Consider the following 21,585-nt stretch of genomic DNA (forward strand, 5'->3'; position numbering starts at 1 on the left):
GAACTGATATTATTCACATATCAATTTACACAAATTGGCGTTTGTAATTATTGTAAAGACCAGCTTTTAGTGTCTGGCTCAAATTGAAAGTTTTATTTCACAAAGGGGGCAATTCATTAAAAGGTTTAAATATCATCTGACCTAAATATAATATTAACAAATTAAAATCTACATTATTGTTCTTGTTGTATTTGAGACATTCAAACATCTTAGTGAGTTGCAAAGTTGGTCCATTACTAAAAGCATGAAAAAGACAGTTTCACATATATAAAAACCATATTAATAACTTTTATAAAAATGAATAGAAACTCAATTTCATATTAGATAACTAATACTATTCTCTATAAGATGTCAATTAAATGATTATATATCTTATATTTGAAAGCGTTAAAACTTAAGTGGAATGATACTTTTGTGCATATCTTTATTGCCTTTTCATTGTTTTCTAACCATATTTAACTAAACTAAGAATGAATTGGTCATGATATAGGACTGACCAAAGATAAGAATCAATCAATGATGTCCTATCTCTTTAGACTAGGCTCTGTATCATACGGTATATGATACTAAAATCAGCAAACATTGAATAATAATAAAAAACGAAGATATGGAGAAAGAAACTGCATGAGTCACAATTCAACAGGGGGGGGGGGCATAATCACCATCATTCACCACATGAATCATGCTTTTTGTAACCATTCACAATTACTTTATAGAGTTTTGACTGAAGTAGCCAAACTATCCCCACCAGGCCACCACCACCAAGCAGATTTGTTTTTGTTGTTTTCTTATATATGTTAAATATGATTAAAATCCTACCAACCAAAACATTTCTTACTTGGTCCATTATAGTAATAGTGAGAAATATAATAATGCATCACACAATAAAACTCCAAATATAACATGAATAATGTGGTCCAAGTGAGAGTGACACAGGAAGTTGCATGTGGTCAAGGGCTCGCTTGCTCAACTTGGCCAAACCCATATAATCTCTGTCACAATCATTCTTTTTTAATTTCCAATATTAGGAACTCCAGTATTAAGTCTAAGCTCAAACATGATGTCTTAACACATCACAAGTTCCAAAATATTCATATTACAAAATGATATGTTACATTTACAGTTTTACTTGAGGACCATAGCTAATTGGTTAGCCACTGAGGATTTCAATGTAGGAGAAACTGGAGAGTCCCCAAAGAACACATCAAACAGAGCAGATGTAACACTACCTGACTCAACCGCTGCATCAACATCCTTTGGCAACCCTCCAGACGAAACAGAAACCTAACAGAAGAGCAAACAAAACATAAGCAATCTCATGTGTGTAAGTAATTCAAATAAACACAAAGCCTGAGGAAAGATTGTGCTTACAAGCATTTTAGAAGGACTGGTCCAAGTCAAGAGAATGACACTTCCTTTGTTGAGAGGTCTGTTTTGGAAGATCCCTTGGAACGTAGAGAGAGCGGTTTTATCATCAGGAGAAGGAGATTTGAGTCTAGGCGAAATGGCTTCGTCCAATGCATCCCAGAAGGTTTTGCCATCAACATCTCTCACAAGAACAATCTGTAATGACTTCTCTGCTTGATCTGCATCAAAGAGAGCAACAAAGACTCAAAGAGAGATATAAATGTGAACAAAGAAAGCTATATAATTCATCATTACCTTGAAAAATGGAGTTAAACAGTGATGAATCTCTCTGAATCGCATCAGCAGACCTCCCTTTCCAAGTGGTTAACCCGGTCAAGATAGATTCATTCACGTATAAACCAGCAGCATAGACTTTGACACCGATGATGGCAAACTTCTTCTCCCTAAACCCTGAGAAAGATTGACGCATATTCACATATAGATACATCAAAAGAAGTTTCAGAGCAAGAAGTCTAGAAGCATTTCATCTATATACATTATAAAACCGTTGCTAAAGAATGAAGATATGGTGAAACTGACCAGTGCCGAGCAAGGAGAGCGTTGTAGAACAACCAGGTAATGCCACTGATCTCTGAAACTTCACACTTGTAGCCGGTTCTTCCACGTTCTCATCTGCATTTCCAACTACATAAACCACAAAGATCAAGATGAAACAGGGGTTAAACCCTAAAATGCATTTTTTTTTCCGACACTCTTTCTTCAAGTTCAAGCTGTAAGAGAAAGAAACACAAAGATCTTATCTTCTTTTTTTTTTAAAGTTTCTAGTTATCTGTCTTGGAGATCCCATGATTTAATTAACGCTAAATTCCAATAATTCCAGCAAAGACACAATGCACTATACAGTTTCCAGAGATCAAGCTCGGTTTCTCTGTTCTTAACAAGAACAATAAAGGTGCAACCTCTTACCTGAAGAAGCTGCGGCTTTCACCACAATGCGAGAAGTTGCAACACAATTTCGCTTTCGAAGGAAGGAACTGCCTTTTTGAGGAGGGTGAATTGAGAGAGATGAAACGCAATTCACAGTTCGAAGCACTGAAACTGGATTCGGAGAATGGTATCTGGATCCAGCATTAACTCTGTTCAGACAGACACTGCGCAGAGAGAGACCACATATTACAGATGGAACCGATGTAAGAACAACTCCGTCCATGTTCGAATCTCCGGCGATGAATCCTAAGTGGTTGATCTTTTGAACAAGAGTTTTAATTGCCTCTGCAATTTAATTTACCTGTGGGGTTGAGGCGTTGGTTTTTCCGACAGTTGGAAGCTGTAACGTCTGTCGTTTTCAGTTTACGCGCATCCACTACATGCAGTTTTTAGAGATTTTGACTTGGTGTCGTTTAGAGTCTGAACTAATTAACTGTGTGTCGTTGGTTTTTCACAGTTGCAAGCTGTATCTGTGATCAAGAACATCTGTCGTTTTTGGTTAACGCGCATCTGCTACATGAAGTTTTAGAGATTTTAAAAAGGTGTCGTTTAGTGCCTGAAATAATCAACTGTGCGTCGTTTTTGTGTAATTCTTTTTCCTGACCAGTACGAGCTTTTGACCTTTGGTGAAGTGTTGTATCACATCAAATGCTTCATGATATTCGTCTCTTTAGATGTAGAAAGCAGCAGAACTATTCTTATCAGATCTTTCATTGTATTAAGATGTGCACATCTCTCATCGCAGATGTGTTCATAGAACAAGTATTACGCATGCTTCCAGAAGCTACATCAAAGCAAACTGAACTTCGCAATCTTAAGAAAGTTAAAGAGTGCTGTCGATAGAAATGCATATTTCATTTGCTCTGTTAAAAAACAGCACAGTAACAAGGAGATAACAGCTAACAAGTAGAACAAATCCTCATCTCACACACGATAAAATAGTTTATAAAGAAAACACAAAGGGACAACAATACTTCCTGAAAATTGTAATCGCGAAGTAAGAGTTTCAATAATATAGAATCTTAAAGGGAGAGTAGTAATACCGAAAACAAGAACTAAGAAGAAAAGGTAAAAACAAAATCGATACACAGCACCATCATCTCTTAGGCACTATCTTCGGTAGGCTTCTCAGTCTCCATTGGTTCTTCACCGGAGGCCGCTTCTGGCTGTGGCTCACTCTTCTCCTCATCAGCCGCCGCCTTGGCTGGTGGTGCTTCTGGTTTAACAACAGGCTTTGGTTTGGTCATTATAGGCCTGCAGAACCTGCCAAACCAAATCCAAAAGGATGTTTCAGTCACTTCTACAATTTAAGTACAATTCCTACTACAAGTGAAACAAGTTCCAACAAGGCTTACTTGTCCAATGCCTCAGCCTTCCTTGTAACATCAGCTGACAAGAAAGCTGGTGTTGCGTACTTGGGAAGCGCCTCCTGCTGCTGCTGCTTCTCCCTCATCCATGCCTCTGCTTCCACACACTCGTTCAACACCTTCATTTGCATTGCACAATAACACATTAAAAAACACATCTCAACATTCAAATAATAATAATCATGAAAACTCTCAGAGCTCTTGTTATTTATACCTTTTGCTTCTCTTCTAGTTCAATGTGGTTGGAATCATTAGACACAGCTGCCTCTCTGTAGCTGTTAACACAATGACCAAGCTGTCCAATGACTGTCCCTCTCTCCTGTGACTCCTTGTACCTCATTTCAACAGGGTCACCCACCTGCATCAAAGTCCAATCACCAAGCTCTGTTAAAACATTATTTTCTTGAAGTAAAACACAATAAAGTAGCCATCAGTCATGCGTATATTTACCTTCTTGAGCTCCTCGAGCTTTGCAACATAGACACCTTTAGTCTCATCTTCTCCATCTTCATACAACCAATCCTCCACTTCCTGCAGCTTCGCCAGGAAAGCTTCCCTCTCTGACTCAGTGATATACTCATGGAGTTTGTCACTCAGCTGAGAAAAGAAAACATGTGATGTTATTCGCCAACTATTTTTAAATGAATGCATACAATCCAATACAGACAATAAAAGGAGTGAAAGAGAAGGTATCTTACTTTGTTTCGCATATCATAAACATATGACTCAACAGCATTCTTCTTGTCCTTGGTCTCCTCCATAACTCTGTCTTGCAGAGCCATCTCATATTCTTTCTCCACAGCCTTTTGCACATCCACAGATTGCAAGGCACCGTAGACCAACTCTGACAAAGGCACATTGGTTTTCTTCACCTTCTTCTTTGGAGCCTCAGCCTGAACATACCATACCAATTGATTAAATCAAGTTCACGAGTGAAGAAAATAAATCAAGGACCGTCAACTCGGTAGAGAAATTAACCTTTGAATCAGTTTCCATTTGCACTGGCTTATCAGCAGGCTCAGTAACACCATTGTCAGCACCAGCTGCATCACTGGTTTCCTTGGCGTCTTGCATGTTAACATCAGTTTCACCGGAAGCTTTGTCAGTGTCCATCTGCTCTGTTGTGACCGGAACTTCAACTTCTTCCTCCTCCAAAAGCTGTAATGAGGGAGAGAAAAAAATTAGCATAAACTAAACGATCTTAAGTTCGCAATGAATGATCAGTTTAGTATAACAACAGAAACTTACAGTGGCTGATTCAACAGAGACAATTCCGTGAAGGGTCAATCTCACTTTCACCTTAACCTTTGCCCTCTCGCCTTTGGATGACTGGAAGGGACCAATCTGCAAAAAAGGAGAACAATAATGAGAAACAAGAGCGTTACAGTCTTAAGCATATACACGACATTGGGCAAAGAATCAAACCGTGTATGTGCTGATTTTAGCAGGTGCTTGCAAGTCAGTCACATCACTGTACTGCACATCCACAGAGAATGTTCCAGAGCGGTAAAACGTTAGGGCCTTGACACTAGGGATTGGGTTTCCTTTGGGGAAAACAACGGTGCTCTGCTGATTCTCAGCTCCTCCGTTTTGAGCATCAGCAGCTGCTCCTTTCCACGCCAGCGAAACTGAGAAGGGGAAGCTCTCATGAACCTTATAAGAATTAATAACATGAATTGTTAGATAATCTGGAGTACTATACTAGACGATAAAACACACATGTTCTAAGCAAAGATACGCAGTCATTACCTGGAACTCACGGACTTTGAATGTGGGACTGAGAATTGCACACTGCAAGGCACATCCCCTCGACACACACTCACTAGCATTCATTGTACGCCTCGGCTCCTTACCGAAAAACTCGGTTAGGATCTTGATAATGGCAGGGACACGAGATCCAGAGCCAACAACCTCGACCATATGTACATCTTCAACTGAGAGCCCAGCATCAGCGAGAGCTTTCTCTAGAGGCCTCTTGACACGCTCCAAGATAGGTACGCTGATTTCTTCAAACTCCTCCCTCTTGATGACACCCCTAACATCCTTCTCATCCATCAAACACTCAATATTCAACGGCGCCACGGGGTTAGCGCTCAGCACCTTCTTCAGCTTCTCGCAGGCAGCCCTGAGCCTGAGACTAGCCTTAGCGTTCTGAGTGACATCAATCTTGTACTCCTCCTTGAACTTGGTAGCAAAGTGATTGAAAAGAACTTCATCGAAGTCCCTCCCTCCCAAAGACCGATCAAAACCGTGAGACAAGACCTTGAGCTGTCCCTTCTTGAACCCAGCGATGCAGACTTGCATACTCGCATGGCCAATGTCAATGAACGCAACGTTAAGCGGCTCACTCTCCGGCAAATCCGTCTTGTAGATACCATAAGCCAAAGCCGTCGCTGTAGTCTCATGAATCAAATGCAAAGGGTGAAGGCCAGCAATGGTCGCAGCATCAAGAACAGCTCTCCGTTGCAGATCTGTAAAGTAAACCGGAATGCCAATACAGCAGTCCACCACAGCTGCATTCAGATTCTTCTCAGCAATCCCTTTCAAGTTAGACAACATCATCCCCATAACCTGAGTGGGAGTAAACGCCCTCTTCTCTCCCAGATAGCTAGCGTGGATCAAAGGGTACCCGTCTGGTCCCTCCGTGACGGAGAAAGGCAGAGACTTGATGTCTCTCTGCAGCTCAGGATCCGAGAACTGACGACCCACGAGGCGCTTGATCTGGGAAATAGAGTTTTTAGGGTTCATCATGGTGGAAGCCGCTCCGGCGGTTCCAATGAAACGCTGCTTCTCGCCAAAGCACACAATGGCGGGAGTCTCGCGGTTCGACTCATCGTTGAGGACAACGTCGATCCCTCTTTGTCTCGCGACAGCCACAAGACAGTTCTCGTTACCGAAATCAAACCCGACTACACTCATTCTATCAAGCTTCGGTCTTGATTCAAAACCCTAATAATAAACACGTAAAGTTTCAACCTTTAGAAACCCTAATTCAATCGGAAATCAATTGAGAAACAAACAGTTCAGAAGCTCCAAAGAGAAACTAGATTCAACAATTCGAATTATGAGTAGAGAGAAACTAACATTGATTGATGTGAATATACCGTAAAAAGTGAGAGATCCGAAAAATACAAGATTCAGATCTAATCTGAAGCTAAATGTTAGAGAGGAGGAGGAGGAGGATGTAGGGAGAGGATCGGGAGCGTACCTGAGGATCGCGAGAGGGGATTGGGTTGTGAGAGCTTTGTTTTAGGTTTAGCAGCTGAGAATCTGAAAAGAGCAAAGAGGGCAAGGGAAGAGAGAGAGGGTTTTATGGAGCAGGGTTCGGGATTCGCAGGTTCCTTCTCGATCTTTCCTTTTCCCCTTTTTTTTCTTTGTTTACATTTTCTATTCGGTAATATTTTATGTTTTAATAACATCGAAACTTTTTTAAAAAAACGCCAAAGATCAACTTTAATGTTCAAATTTTTGAATATAAATCTCCATATAATAAAAGATGCAAACTGAAAATATGAATTTTACAAAAACAATAGTATAAAATTGATTTTTATATACAAATATATAAAAACAATCTTAAACATATTGGACACATAAAAATGCCACAACTTATTATCCAAGGATGATATGTGTATCCATAATATAATTGATAAAACATAAACAGATTTATATCCAAAATAGATCAAATAGGTTAATGTCGTTTTCTATAGGAACAAAAGCAAGTTTAAAGAAAACTATCAATGATTTCACAATTACTTTTAATTTTCATTATTTTTTTTAGTCTTTAATTAGTAATATTTATTTCAATTTTTAAAATTAAAAAATCTTTCAAATATTTTTTATTATTAACTTCATTTTTTAAATATTATTAGTACATTAAATTAATTATATTATGCTAGAAGTAAATGAATGCCAAATAAAAATTTCAAACAATATGTAACAAAAGAAAATTATGGTTATTATTTGATTATAGCAGTACATTACTAAAATGATAAAATAAATTTATTATCAAAAAAAAAGATAAAATAAATTTATTAGTTTTTTGTCAGCAATCTATCTATCTATATATATAAAATAGACATTTTCTCTTCTTCTGGCAAGTGGCAGGAGGAGTTTGCTGCCACGTATCCTCTTTTATTTTTCCATCAAAATTCACATGTTTGTTATATTAAAAAATTACCCATAGAACTTGAATAATGAAAAACTCATAAATTAGAATAAATAAACAGATAACAAAAGAAAGCGAAATTTACGAATCTAATAGAATTTTTGATAATTTTAGTTATCTAATCGTTCTCGCACAAAGAATCATTATATGAAATTTGATAATTATTTTATAGGTCAATGAATAAAGAAATAAATAAAATAATATAAATAATTTTAAATATTTAATTTATGAACAACTAAAAATAGTATTAACTTTCACTATTTACTTTTTTTACTATTTTCTATTTTTTTAATTTGCAAATTAAATATTTATTTATTTATTAAAATCATAAAATAACTAAATTAAGAAGAAGAAACTAGCGCACAACATATGGTCTAAACCTAAAACCTCCACAACCATAGAAAAAACGCAAAATTCCATAATAATACTAACTCAATAAAAGTCCGAAGCTGAAAAGAGATTAAGAATGAAGACTAAATTACCTCATCTTACCATAGAGTGTTTTAGCTAAAATAATCAGAAGTCAGAAAAAAACAAAAAGATAAAATCTGAGACAAAGCAATCCTCCGAACACAAATGTGTGTGATAGAGTACCAACGCAAAGAGCCAAGAAAGCGAGTCAGAAGAAAAATAATGACCAAAACGCCAAAGTCAACACGAAGTAGGAAGACACATGCCTAAAGCCCCAAAAGCCCAACCACCAGCTAAGAGGTAAGAAACACCTTACAAAGTAAAGCAAGACGCCCATGCCAGCGAAGAACCACAAAACTTTTGATAAAAAGGACCAAAGCTCCATGAGATTAACTCCGTACACCTATACCATAGGAAACATGGAAAGAAAAGAAACAACCTGAGGGAGTGAGAATGGAAGCCAACCACCGAGAAACCAGAGCTCAAGCTTGATACCATAAACAACCTTCCAAGCCCACTGAGCATACACAGAGGAAAACACTATCCAAACCTGGAGTGACAAACATGGTAGAAATGAGAGTTACTAGAGACGCAAACAACAATGAAACTTGCAACGAGATGAGAGAACAACGAGAGAATGGAAAACAAAATGAAATTAGCAAACCGTAGAGTTGTACTCAAGCTATGAAAGAGAGAAAAGAAGTTAGATCACCAAAAAAAACAAAATTCAAAACCAAGACGAGCAGAGACTATCGACGTCAAGCCAACGACGAGGAAAAAAACATCAACGACGCCTAAACTCTGACCTAGCCCAAGAAGATGTAGTCTCCAACATCAGCCAAAATTTAAAGAAGAAGAGGAGCAATCAATATTGACCGGAACAACCTACAATGCAGTGAGAAACAACCACTCAACTTGGAACTCATAGACCTGATCTACAACAAATGCGAGATAATCTCGCAGGACAAGACGGACAATAAGAACTCTACTCCAAAACATAACAATCATTCCTGGGAGAAGCACCGGTGAGGTAAACGAAATACAAAGATGGTGATAGGTAAGGTCAAAATATGGAGATATGGCAAAAAACATCTAAAAAAAAATAATGTTCAAAATTTTGAAAATAAAATAAAATATAATTTTGACTCTGAAATCGTTAATCTTAGAATCAACAAATACATAAATGCAAAGTTATTGAAATTAAATATGCTTTATATGAGAGGGTCACGTCACCACTAACAAATGCTACTATATACACAACAACACATTATTGTAAAAACAAACACAAAATATATTAACATATCACCTACTACTACATAATACAGTAAAATTACCAAATAATGCTTTTAACAAATAAAGACGACTACATAATTACATCATCCAGAAAATTCATACTTATCAATAATAAAACAATATTTCGCGCGAAGCGTGGTCACCCCCTAGTTTGCTATTACTATGTTTTTAACCTCCAACCAATCAATTAAAATTTAAATGATTATAAGCTTGATTCATTTATGCAACTAATCTAGCTTAAAATATATTCGAGAGAGAAAATCGCTTCTCATTTAGTCATTTTCCTAATCGATTTGCTTTAGTTTCCACTCTTCATAAACACACTTTAAACTTTGTTCTTCATCCACTATAATCAAAGTTAAAATCGATCTGAGATTTTCATTCTTCATTGATTATAGATTAAGGTATGTCAAATCATTTTTTCTGTCTTTCTCATTTTCATCGGTGAAGTTTGACTTTATTTTGTAAACATGTAAATTGTGTTGTTTGATACAATCATTATTATGAGTTAGTTATTTTGTAGATATTTTGTGCATAAATTTTAATAAGATTACTAGTAATGTTTGATAATGCAACACTCTGTTCATTAACCTTTTACTTTTGTTTCCTACTGTTCCAATGTGTGGTGGCCTATAAAACAAAAGAAAACTGTAAGAGCTCAAGTAGAAAAAAACATTCAACTTAAATTTCAAAATAAACTTACCTCATTGTCGAGAGTTTCATATGAATTAACATTTTTGTTTTTTTTCTATTTATGATTTATGACACATAACTTTAAGTTCTTTGTTTCTTTTTCCATCAAAAACAAACGAGAATTCATGGTCTTGAAATTATTTTCCTTCTTCTCGCTGAGTCATTTAAGCTTTGAAATCACAAATTCCTCATTTGAAGAAGATGATTGGCCAATCTTCAAATGAGGAATTTGTAATAACATCATAAACGTCTATTGACCTATATCTCCAATCTTTAAATGTAAATTTATATCATTTCTTAGATAAATTTGTCATTGCATCTAGATCGTCATCAAGATTGTTTTTTTGTTTTTTCAAAACAACATATCTGAAATTAAAAAATATATCTACAAATATAAAGGATTAACAAAACTAAGAGTAACTAAAAATATGATTATGTTGTTTTGAAAAAAAAAACAATTGATATAATAGATGAAATTCAGTATATTCAAAATGAATAATTGAACTGATCTAGACTATTATTTTTAAAGTCACATATACTCATGTTCTGCTTACTTATATTTATAACATAATTATATATAGTAAAATGTTCAAAATAGTAATTGTATATATTAAAACATAATTATATAATAATCCAACATAACAACATAATTATATATACTAAAATGTTATGCTTACTTATATTTATATAACAAAACAATTTATAATATGTATAAATGAGATCGAAACATTGACAATTATTATGGTTTGATAATTTATAAATGTTTATACTCATGCACAAGCATGGAACAGTCAAATAGTCTAGCTTGAAATCTATATGAGAGAGACAATCACTTCTCATTTAGTAATTTCCTAATCGATTTTGTTTCAGTTTTGACTCTTCTTAAACGGACTTTAAAACTTTATTCTTCATCCACTATAATAAGAACTAAAATCGATTTTGGATCTTCGTTCTTCAATGATTATAAACTAAGGTATGTCAAATAGTTTTTATATGTTTTTGTGATTTTCATCTATAAAATTTGATTTTGTTTTGTAAAACATGAAAATTGTGTTGTGGAATACAATCATTATTTTTAAAAACATATACAGTATAACCTCTATAAATTAATAATGTTGGGACTTTGAAATTTTATTAATTTATGGAGATATTAATTTATAAAAAATTTCTTATTTAGATTTTTTACTTTATGATATATTTATTTTAAGATAAAAAAATATTTGATTTTAGTGCATAAACATTAATTGTTTTTTTTTGAAATTTGACATTTAGATTCATTTTATTATATTATTTGGTGTATATAATATATATTACATAGAACTTAAATGTGGTTTTAGATAGAATATTACTAAATCTCATCAAAAATATCTTAAGTGTTAAGAAAATATGAAGATAATTCCCTTGTGAATATAAAACAAACCTAATAATAATAGGTTCATACTTATATAAAATATGTATATATATAAATATTAATTTATAATTTTAATGTGACCATATATTTACATATAATTTTCTAAGAAAGTATTATCTTATTATTTTATCGATTTGTGTCAAATTTTGAATCGGCTCAAGTTGGGACCATCAAAATTTATTAATTTGTAGAAATTATTAATTTATCGAGTATTAATTTGTAGAGGTACTACTGTAGAATGTTTACTAAAGATAATTATATCTGTGATTTATTATCTAAACCATGCCAAATCATGGCTGATCTTAATTTTTTTTTAGAATAGCTGACTGATCATAATTATATTTAAGTTTGGTCCTATTTTGATATGGTTCTATCTAGGTTTAGATTATTGATGTAAAAAAAAAGTTTCGTTTAAACAAGTTTGTTTCAATTTATACACACAAAATTTGTTCTGCCTAACTCTTATTTGAATACTTGCAATGAAATCAAATTTGGATAAAATGAAACTAGAGAAGACTCTTGTTTAAGAGATACTTGTCTGTAACATGCTTGAAATATTGTCACTTTTCTGGTGAGATCTAAAGAGTATTGGAATGTCGTAGGGAACACGTTTGACATATGTTAAACGGGAGAATTGGCCGTTGAAAATTAAGCATGAATTATTCAAACAAGGCTGAAGTTTTTGTTGAGAACTTGCTCAGTTGTTTCTGGAACTTTGCAAAGTGAAAGAAAAGTACTTTTGACCTTTATTTAGTCATCTAGCCTAACCACAACTCGTCTTACAAGTCTATGCAAGTACAGCATGAGACCGTTAGGTAATGAAATATTCAGTCTTCTGTAAAGGCAAACACATGCTTTTTGATTATTGTGCAAACTAGCAAACAGAGTGAATTAAAATGTTGTTAATTACAAAAGAATAACGACTTGATGAACATTTGTATAGTTTTCTCGTTTGATCATTGATGATACACTCTCAGGACCAGACTTCTCTTCCTCCCATGAAACCAAACACTATGGCAATAGTAGCAAGAACAGCCTATGAAAACCAAAGAAAGTTTACTTATACCACAAGATTCTGAAGATTGAATCTTATGCGCACAATATACAGTGGAAGACTTACAGCTATGGCGCAAGCTATGTATCCTGGTTTCTCTCGTGGGTTGATCTTAGCACATACTAGAATGAATACTCCTATGTACCATGGGACTGAACCAAGGAGGAAACCGGTTATGAACCTTCAAGAAAACAAAACCAAGTTCTTTCGGATTCAAACCAAATGTTATGTATAATAATAACTCCAAGGACTACTCTAAGAATGCTAAAAAGAACTTACAAGAACCAACCGATTCCAATACCACAACAAGGAAGACGTTCTTGTCTACCATGTCTCCTTTCAGCAACATCATATCCTGCCGTTTAAAGATTTGTGACATATTTGTAGAAACAGAGAGAAAGCTTCAGGTAATATGATTCAGCTGAAGTATATTTAGTAACTTGGTTATACTCATTCGGTTCATAAAGAAGAGGCTATAGATTCAACTTTGAGGTTTGAACTTGGAAAGTTACTTTACCAGGAACGGTTTGATGTTCTTGAATGTATTGATGTACGGAAAGGTCGTGATGAGTTGCTCCGGGAGGCTGAGACGGCTGAGGGAATCCGGAGACAAGATGATGCTGCGGAGGACGAGGATGCAACGGTGGTGGATAAGTAGGGACACCTTGAAACGTGCCGTAAGATGTAGGAGAAGCTACTCTCTCCTTGTCTTTTTCTTTGCTCATTTTCTCTACTCTTCACAAATTATTTGTTCTCTCTCTCTCTATACATCTCAGTTGTTTGATTATATTTTAACGGTTTTAGCAGTTTCTACACGTGTCAGCAAACACATGGACGAGTAGTTGTTGTTGAATTATCGTAGACGACAGATGAATCAGCAAACCAAACAAAAGTTGAATACGTAATATATGTTCTCATCTCCAATACAAATTCCACATGTTCAACGTAACTTACACAATCTTCTAATGATCTTATCTAATACGACAAGACCTTATTGGACAAATAAACTCTCAAGAGCTGTGGTAAAATATAGAATGATGAAGGAGTGACAGAGAGAGAGGGAGATTTGTGTAGAGAGTTTTATAAGTTGGCTTGAGGAGGCAAATCTTGTAATCCACACACCATGTTTGCTGGAACTGCAACATCAATCATCTTCGGATACGCTAGATTCAGATCTGTAAGGGGTAAAGACCATGGTTAACATGGGACTCAATACTTGAAAAAAACATATACTAATAAGGAGAAAGAAAACTTACTAGACATGATGGATTTGAATGTTTCTTTATCTTTGGTTAAACGTGGGTTGTGTTGCATCTCTTCTCCAACTGTACTTACCTGAATATATCAGCACAAAGATAAGTAGTGTAAAGCCACTGTAAAACCACAATATGAATGAGTGTTTCGTTTTGCATTACCTCGTAACCTTTGTAGTCATGAGCTGGATAGATCAATGTATCCTTTGGCAATGTAAATATCTGGTTATAGATTAAACAAGAACGTTTTAGATAAAAAACCATTGAATAGTATGAATTAATTGGCAAGTGGAGTGACAAGATTAGCGTGAAAACTTGCCTGTGAGTGCACAGACTCATAGAGTTGATCCGAGCTTCCACCCTGCAACACCAAGTAAAACATCATTAGTCTAGTTACAAAATATGGAGCTTATACATCCTCTCTATTGCGGTTTACGGTTCTCTATAACCATTTTCCTCTGTTTTGTGTTACCTGAAAGTCGGTTCTCCCACAACCACGGATAAGGACAGCATCCCCTGTAAAGGCCATTCTTGGTTGGGGCTGATCAGCTTCCTCTCCAGTCACATATGTAACACATCCTGCAGTATGTCCAGGTGTAGCACGAACCTAACATCCAAAATGAAACGTATCATTACTCTCTCTTGACTCTCTTGTTTCTCGTTGATTGTACATGCTTGAAATTTGGCTGTCATACCTCGAGGTATATATCACCAATCGATACTCTGTCACCAGGCTCAAGAAACATATCTGCTTTGGAACCACTTGCTTTTGAAATTACAGACTTCACACCTGGTACCTTTGTCTATATATAATAGCAAACAAAGAGACATCACTGAATCATCAAAATCTAAATTAAAAAAAAAAAAAAAAAATGGTACAAGTTAATATCATCAATAAACAGAAAGAGACCTTAAGAAGTCCAGTGCCAGTGACATGATCAGCATGAACATGAGTGTTCATAGCATAGACAAGCTTCAAGCCTAGCTCATTGATCAGCTTCAAGTCTCTATCAACAGTCTTGTCCACCGGATCAATCAACTGCTCATCAGTCACAACAATCAGATGATGAAAAAGTATGATCTTTTTCTAAACTAATTCAATTTATAACCAATTGGGCTGATAACCCTATCAAGCAAAACTATATATTATACAAGTCCCCAATCGTTACGTATCTGATCACATTCATCAAAACCCATGTTGAAAGATTCAATCTTTGTGAAAGCAGATAACTCACCAGAGCAGGTTTAACCGGATTAGACACGTCAGCGAGGAGATACGTGAAAGTAGAAGACTCTTTCTCGAAGAGCTGACGGAAGAGAAGCTTCGAGGAGGAGGAAGAGGAAGATGAACCCATCACTGATCTGATGACTGTTAGAGTTCTGATTAGAGGATGTTGGAGAGCACGTGATTGATGAGAAGAGAGTAATCTTGGTTGGAGAAGAAGATGCTGGAATCGTGAGAAATGAGTCACCATTGCTGTTGTTTAAAAGGAGGCTCCTTTTTGTTGTTTGCTTATTATCCCCACCACGTCCACGGAACTGTCGACGACAAAAGGAAAAGAGATTGGTGGGACCCCCGATTCGATGGATGGGTGTTCTGTTGTCGTTGTGTGATTTGACTGGAGTAACAACGATAATGGATTTGGTCTGATTGTGACAAATGTTGCAAGATTCATGCATGAATGGGATTTTAGATTGAATTGATGACGGAGTGATTAGTTAAGGGCCTTATCTTTTAATCTTCTATTGGGCTAATTATCGTGGGCCCAATTTAAAGCAAATAAGCTTTTGTAAGAACGAGAAGTGTTTTTTTTTATTTTGCCGACAAGTTAATCTGCTCAACCTCAACCGACAAGTTAATACAATTTTATTTTACGTAAACTCTATTTTATCACACTAAATTTTGTCCTAACCCTCTCTTTGTTTTTAGTTTTTACCTTTAAGAAGACTATCTATAATGTATTTCTCTGTTCTTTCTTTTACAATTTTTTTTTAAAGTAAAGTTGAATTTATGTGTATCTAAACTAGTACTTTATTCTATATTGCCCATGTTTATTCGAATATGTCCCTTATAAATCTAATTTCTTTTTTTTTATTTTCTTTTTTAATCAAAACAAAGTAAAAGACACAAAAGAGTTTAATGAATTTGATAATTTACAGACCCAAACCCAATTAAAACGGATCATATCCCATTAATTTATTAAAAAATTGAAAACCACAAGACGAAAACAAAAACAAAAAACAAAATCCCTTCCCCTTTTTCGTTATCTTCTTCTTTCTTCAAATTCAACTTTCAAATCTCATTTTAGAGAATTCTATCAATAATATATATATATATATATATATATATATATATATATATATTTATATTAAAATCATCCCGGAAAAACCAAGGCATTCAGTTCGGGTTACAAGTTTGATCAGAACAAAATCTCTCACATCATTGTATTACAACCTAACTTCGCCCACCCACTAAACCCGACACATTCCGCTATGTTGATTTTAAAATCCTTAGGAATCGAAAGCTGTTCTCAACCATCAACGTTGACCACGGGACCGTGAGGTTCACCTCGTTGCCTCGGATGCCGGGAACTCCCGTGACGCCTCCGGAGTAGCTGGCTCCCGATGAACTTTTCAAACTTATAACCGTTACCGCCATTAAACACGCAAGCAATGAAGAAGAAGGGTTATGAGAACAAACCAAGGGGGAAAACGCTCATGAACCGCCTGTACAATCTTCAACACGCCAAGACAACTCGGGGACTCAAAGTCAATGGAGACCCTAATTCCACGAACAAAGCAAGAAAGTGGGCACGGAACAATAGAAGCCAGCTGAACAAGAAAAATGCTCCGAGACCTGCCACAGTATTAGTTAGACAACACTACCGCAGGCACAACGCGCCCATGATACTGGGATGTGCCGAAGAACCGATTGCGCCACCAAGAGAAAGAGAGCTCCTCAAACCACAAGAAGCCTCCTAACACCTTGACAATCGCCCATTTCCGAGAACCGGAGACAGGTGAACTTTAGCTGTCCCAAAATGAATCTGTGGCTCGATCCATAACAACAATAACAAACCGGAGCAAGAAACCAAAAGAACTACGTCGACATAGCTCCACTGGAATACTGATCACAAGCAGCCGAGAAGAGGGAGAGAGATTGAGAGGAGCATCCAAGCAACGCGACGAACAGGCCATAGACGACACTCCGCCAATGCACCACTACGATACTTCCCGCACCAAACACCACAACACCAACACACGCCGGAGTCGAGGCTAAGCGCGACTTTGAGTTAAACGGAACCTCCAAAGTACTCTAGGAGCAGAGAAAACAGAGTACGCCTTTCCGAGACTCCAAGGAGAAAACGAAAGCCCTGAACCCTACGCCACTCACCCTCCGACCGAACCAAAGACCAAGGACCGCAGCTCAGGCGCGAACAATGAGCCAATCGCCCTCCTCTATGCGCCTTTGTTCCTCCAAGGAGCTTAAGGAACTCCCTGCAAAACCCTAAGAGCCGACTCCACCGGACGCAAACTGACCAACCCCGTGTCGTAACTCCACCACCCAGCTGTACTACATCGACGCCGGAGCTTCTCACGTGCGAAGACGACGCCGACAAGACTCCAGGAACAGAGCAACGGACAAGACGGAGAGGGTAAAGAGCACGACGATGAAGCAAATGAGAAAAGAGAGGCAAGGAAGAGAGGGGAAACCCTCTGACGCCAGCACGCGCGCGGACGCGCCGCCGAACATCGGAAGAGAAGCTCAGATCTGAAAAGTTTGGTTGGTCGCGAAGAGAGAAGGGAGAGGATAAGGGAGAGAGAAGCTCTAAAAATTCTTTGGCAAACCTAATTCGAGTGTATCAATCAATAACATTTCCTTCTCCAATTCATTCCTTCTTCAATTTCATTCATATTGATTGATTCGTTTGTCTTCTCCTTTCTCGTTTTAGATCCAATCAGTTTCTAGGGTTCTCAATAAAAACCAACAATTGATCTGAGATGGCTGATATCATGAAGCAAATCTTAGCGAAGCCGATCCAATTGTCTGAAAGCGGCTGATGAGGCAGGAGTGCGTGGAACTCAATGCGAAGACTGAGAAGCTTGCTGGTCTTCTCCGCCAGGTTGCCCGCGCTAGTTCTGATCTATACGAGCGTCCCACTCACCGTATCATCGATGACACGGAGCAGATACTGGACCAGGCTTTCTTCCTCGTCTGCAAGTGTCGAGCCAGCGACATCATGAAGCACGTCTTCCGCAAGATGTCTGCTCAGTTGGAGAACTCTATCAGTGACGTTTCTTGGCTCCTCTGTGTCTCCGCTCCCGTTGAGGATCACGGTGACGCTGGTTACCTTGGTATTCCTCCTATCGCCGCCAACGAGCCCATCCTCTGCCTCATCTGGGAGCATATTGCTCTTCTCCACACCGGACCCCTTGAAGACAGCTCCAATGCTGCCGCTTCCCTCGTTTCTATTGCCCGCGATAGCGATCACTACACTGAGCTTATCATCGCGGAAGGAGGCATAAGGCCTCTCCTTGTAGCAGGGGAACAAGTCAGAGTTTTAGCTCACTTATCGATTCCAATCCGCAGTTAAGAGGATTCCTATCAAGTCGAGGGATTGGCGTAAGATGTTCTGTTTCGCTCAATAGAGATACTCCCATTACTGAATCCTTCTCTTCTCACCGGAGTATGTATTATCCTTCTAAGTTTTCATTTTTATTTACTGTTAGTGTTGCTTTGTTGGTTTACTGAGTGATTATTGGTCTTGGTTTAACAGATTTCTTCACTCGAGCTAAACAAGTGAAGAGAATTGAGATCAGTGATCAACATAGGTAATGCTTGTGTAAGTGTGGTTTAAGTAGTCTTGTTTATTTCTCAATTGGGCCTGAGGTTATGGAAGCATAGAAGATTGATTACATCTATTGCGTACATTTTGTTGTGGGTTTTCAGTGATGTTTAGTGACATAACGTGAGAAGAGACATTCTTACATGTACTTGGCGTATTTTGCTACTGGTGGAGCTCTCTAGCTGTATATTTATTTGGTCATGTTCCTGAGTTATGTTAGTGGAACGAACATAAGAGCTTTATTTTGTTTCTAAATTCTTAAACCAACTTTTTTTTTTTTCAGCTTGGCTACTCAAAAGAAAGATATGTATGGTCTTTGAACTTATGTAGGATGATATGTAAGTTTTGCTTGTGTTGAATCCATGTAGGATGATATATAAGACTATTGCTTGTGTTGTTGCCGGTTTGGATTACTAGAATATTAGGTATTATTGTGTGCTAAAAACAAAAATTTGAACTATTAGGTTTGATAGGTATTATTAAAAAGACAAATTTTTTTGTCTAAAACGTGTTAAAAATTTCAATAAAAAAAACACATCCAAAACCTATTGAAAAGGAGATAATACATGTTTGAATATTTACACTTAGTAGTACTCAAGGTAGTAGTAATATTTCCTTCTTAATAGTAATATTTTTGCAAAATACAACATTTTTTAGTAATACAACATAAAAAAAAAATCAATTTATTAGTAATACCAATTTATTTAGACAGTTTTAGATTGTATATAACACATTGCCAGAAAAAATTTCAAAAAATGTATATTTTCTGTTATTCATCTCATTATGACATTCCCATCAAGACATTAGTATGGAACTATAAGGATGTTTTCTATGGAAATGAAAAGTTTTTTTATCAACTTGAGAAATTAAGAGTATTTTAGTCTAATTTGACAAATAAACACTTATAAGGACATATTATCACGTAATATATGATATACATCTTCTAAGAATAAACAATAAGACGAAAATTAAGATTCTTATAAACATGCATAATACATAGTAATTCAAAATATTTTAAGGTAGTTTAAGGTAGTTCACAATAATACCTAGTAGTTCATTTAGTAGTACTAGTAATTCAAGTAATTCCTAGAATTTTAATTTTCATCGATTTAACATTTTTAACCCATCACGAGGGTGTTATTCCCACCATTGTAGTGTATTATTCTGCTTCAAAAGAGTGCAAATAAGTAGAAATATACAAAATCGTCTTTAAACATCATTTTCGTATTTGTTTTATACCAATACACCTAAGACTTTAGTTTTTCATCACTTTAGGTGTTTTTAAATGACCAAGAACGTGTTACACAACCCAAATTATTGTCTAACACCATTTTAATGTTTTTTTCCTCAAAACAATGTTAAATTTAAAGAAATATACATAATTTTCTTTAAACTTTATTTATATATTTCTTTAAAAATTCCAGTATTCTTAAAAATTTTGTATAAAAAATAATTTATATAAGTATTTTATTTAATTTATTTTTGAAATTAATTCTTGGTTAAAGTATTATTGAAATACATTTTTATTACATTGTATTTTTGAAATATTATTGTAATAATATTTATAGATATTTCTGAAATTAATTGTTGATTAAATATGAAATAATTTATTTTAAATTTGATAATTTTAATATAAAAGAGATAAAATTTAGTTTAAACAAAAATAATTTATATAAGTATTTTATTAAATTTATTTTGTAACTAATTGTTCATTAAAATATAATTGAAATACATATTTTATTAAATTTTTGTTTTTAAAAATATTTTTATATAACAAATTTTTTATAAATATTTAAAAAGAATTATTTTAAAATTAATTTTTGATTAAAATATTATTTAAATACATATTTTATTATATTTGTATTTTTGAATGTTTTAAAATATACAAATATTTTTAAAATTAATAATTGATTAAAATATAAATTATATTATTTTAAATTTTATCACTTTATGTGAAAGAGACAAATTTTGTTTTAGAAAATTTCATTTATATATGTATTTTATTAAATCTATTTTTGAAATTTATTTTTTATTAAAATAATATTAAAATATTTTATTTTGTTATTTTGTTTTTTACAAAAATATTATCTTAAAATAAATAGAATTTGTTTTATTTCTAAAAATTTTAGTTATATTATTCATTAAATAATTAAAACATAAATTTGGTTTGAGAATAAAAAAGAAGATAGACACATGTCGGAAGGAGAATGAACCTCTAAAAATGGGGACTACATGTAAATTTAGATTTAATACATCAATTTTATTAAAAAGAAGGGGGGGGGTCCGCAAAATATTAACATATTGGAACAAAGCGGGGTCCGCGAGCATGATGGAGTGGGCTCTGCGGATAACTTAAAAAATATTATTAAAAAAAAAGGTAATAGGAGAAGGGGAAAAGGGGTGGGATAGTGAGAAAAATAATGGGGTAGTTAGAATAGTTTTTTTCTAGCTGGAGCGTTTTAGATTACTTTCCACTAAACTATACAATTACTATTTTTACTCTAAAAAATGAAGATGCTATAAAAGTAGAATTGACAATATTTTATATGTAAAGTTAAAATAGAAGTGTTGAAAAAATAATCTATTAATTATAGGAGTTCCAATAAATATTAAAAGGTTGTGTCTTTTTATTTATAAAATGAAATTAGTTGTTGAAAAATTGTCAAATTATGAAATATGTGTGTGTTTTCAACATGTCAGCAATTGAAAAAGGTTATGAAAATGTGTACAGATGTG

General features: G+C 35.2%; 4 protein-coding genes across 4 annotated transcripts; all 4 read right to left on the minus strand.

Moving 5' to 3' along the window:
- Positions 1-991: 991 nt before the first annotated feature.
- LOC106451481 (fatty-acid-binding protein 3, chloroplastic) lies at positions 992-2,655 on the minus strand. The gene is made up of 5 exons (XM_013893410.3): positions 2,335-2,655; positions 1,948-2,052; positions 1,663-1,818; positions 1,372-1,586; positions 992-1,284 (listed from the first exon to the last, which is right to left on the minus strand). The coding sequence occupies exons 1-5, from the start codon at positions 2,576-2,578 to the stop codon at positions 1,126-1,128; spliced, it is 879 nt and encodes a 292-aa protein (XP_013748864.1). The 5' UTR covers positions 2,579-2,655; the 3' UTR covers positions 992-1,125.
- Positions 2,656-3,193: 538 nt separating this feature from the next.
- Positions 3,194-7,136, minus strand: LOC106451482 (heat shock 70 kDa protein 14). The gene is made up of 10 exons (XM_013893411.3): positions 6,931-7,136; positions 5,472-6,671; positions 5,148-5,375; positions 4,971-5,066; positions 4,701-4,880; positions 4,421-4,615; positions 4,173-4,319; positions 3,937-4,080; positions 3,711-3,841; positions 3,194-3,618 (listed from the first exon to the last, which is right to left on the minus strand). Exons 2-10 carry the CDS (start codon positions 6,639-6,641, stop codon positions 3,459-3,461), a joined length of 2,451 nt encoding a protein of 816 aa, XP_013748865.2. The 5' UTR covers positions 6,642-6,671; positions 6,931-7,136; the 3' UTR covers positions 3,194-3,458.
- Positions 7,137-12,533: 5,397 nt separating this feature from the next.
- Positions 12,534-13,623, minus strand: LOC106451484 (60S ribosomal protein L18a-like protein). The gene is made up of 4 exons (XM_013893414.3): positions 13,267-13,623; positions 13,029-13,104; positions 12,816-12,930; positions 12,534-12,731 (listed from the first exon to the last, which is right to left on the minus strand). Exons 1-4 carry the CDS (start codon positions 13,472-13,474, stop codon positions 12,669-12,671), a joined length of 462 nt encoding a protein of 153 aa, XP_013748868.1. The 5' UTR covers positions 13,475-13,623; the 3' UTR covers positions 12,534-12,668.
- Positions 13,622-15,658, minus strand: LOC106451483 (persulfide dioxygenase ETHE1 homolog, mitochondrial-like). The gene is made up of 8 exons (XM_013893413.3): positions 15,238-15,658; positions 14,913-15,041; positions 14,698-14,805; positions 14,475-14,609; positions 14,322-14,363; positions 14,165-14,224; positions 14,006-14,084; positions 13,622-13,924 (listed from the first exon to the last, which is right to left on the minus strand). Exons 1-8 carry the CDS (start codon positions 15,475-15,477, stop codon positions 13,830-13,832), a joined length of 888 nt encoding a protein of 295 aa, XP_013748867.1. The 5' UTR covers positions 15,478-15,658; the 3' UTR covers positions 13,622-13,829.
- Between the last annotated feature and the right edge of the window lie 5,927 nt (positions 15,659-21,585).

The sequence above is a fragment of the Brassica napus genome, chromosome C6 (assembly GCF_020379485.1).
Source record: "Brassica napus cultivar Da-Ae chromosome C6, Da-Ae, whole genome shotgun sequence".
Classification (NCBI taxonomy): domain Eukaryota; kingdom Viridiplantae; phylum Streptophyta; class Magnoliopsida; order Brassicales; family Brassicaceae; genus Brassica; species Brassica napus.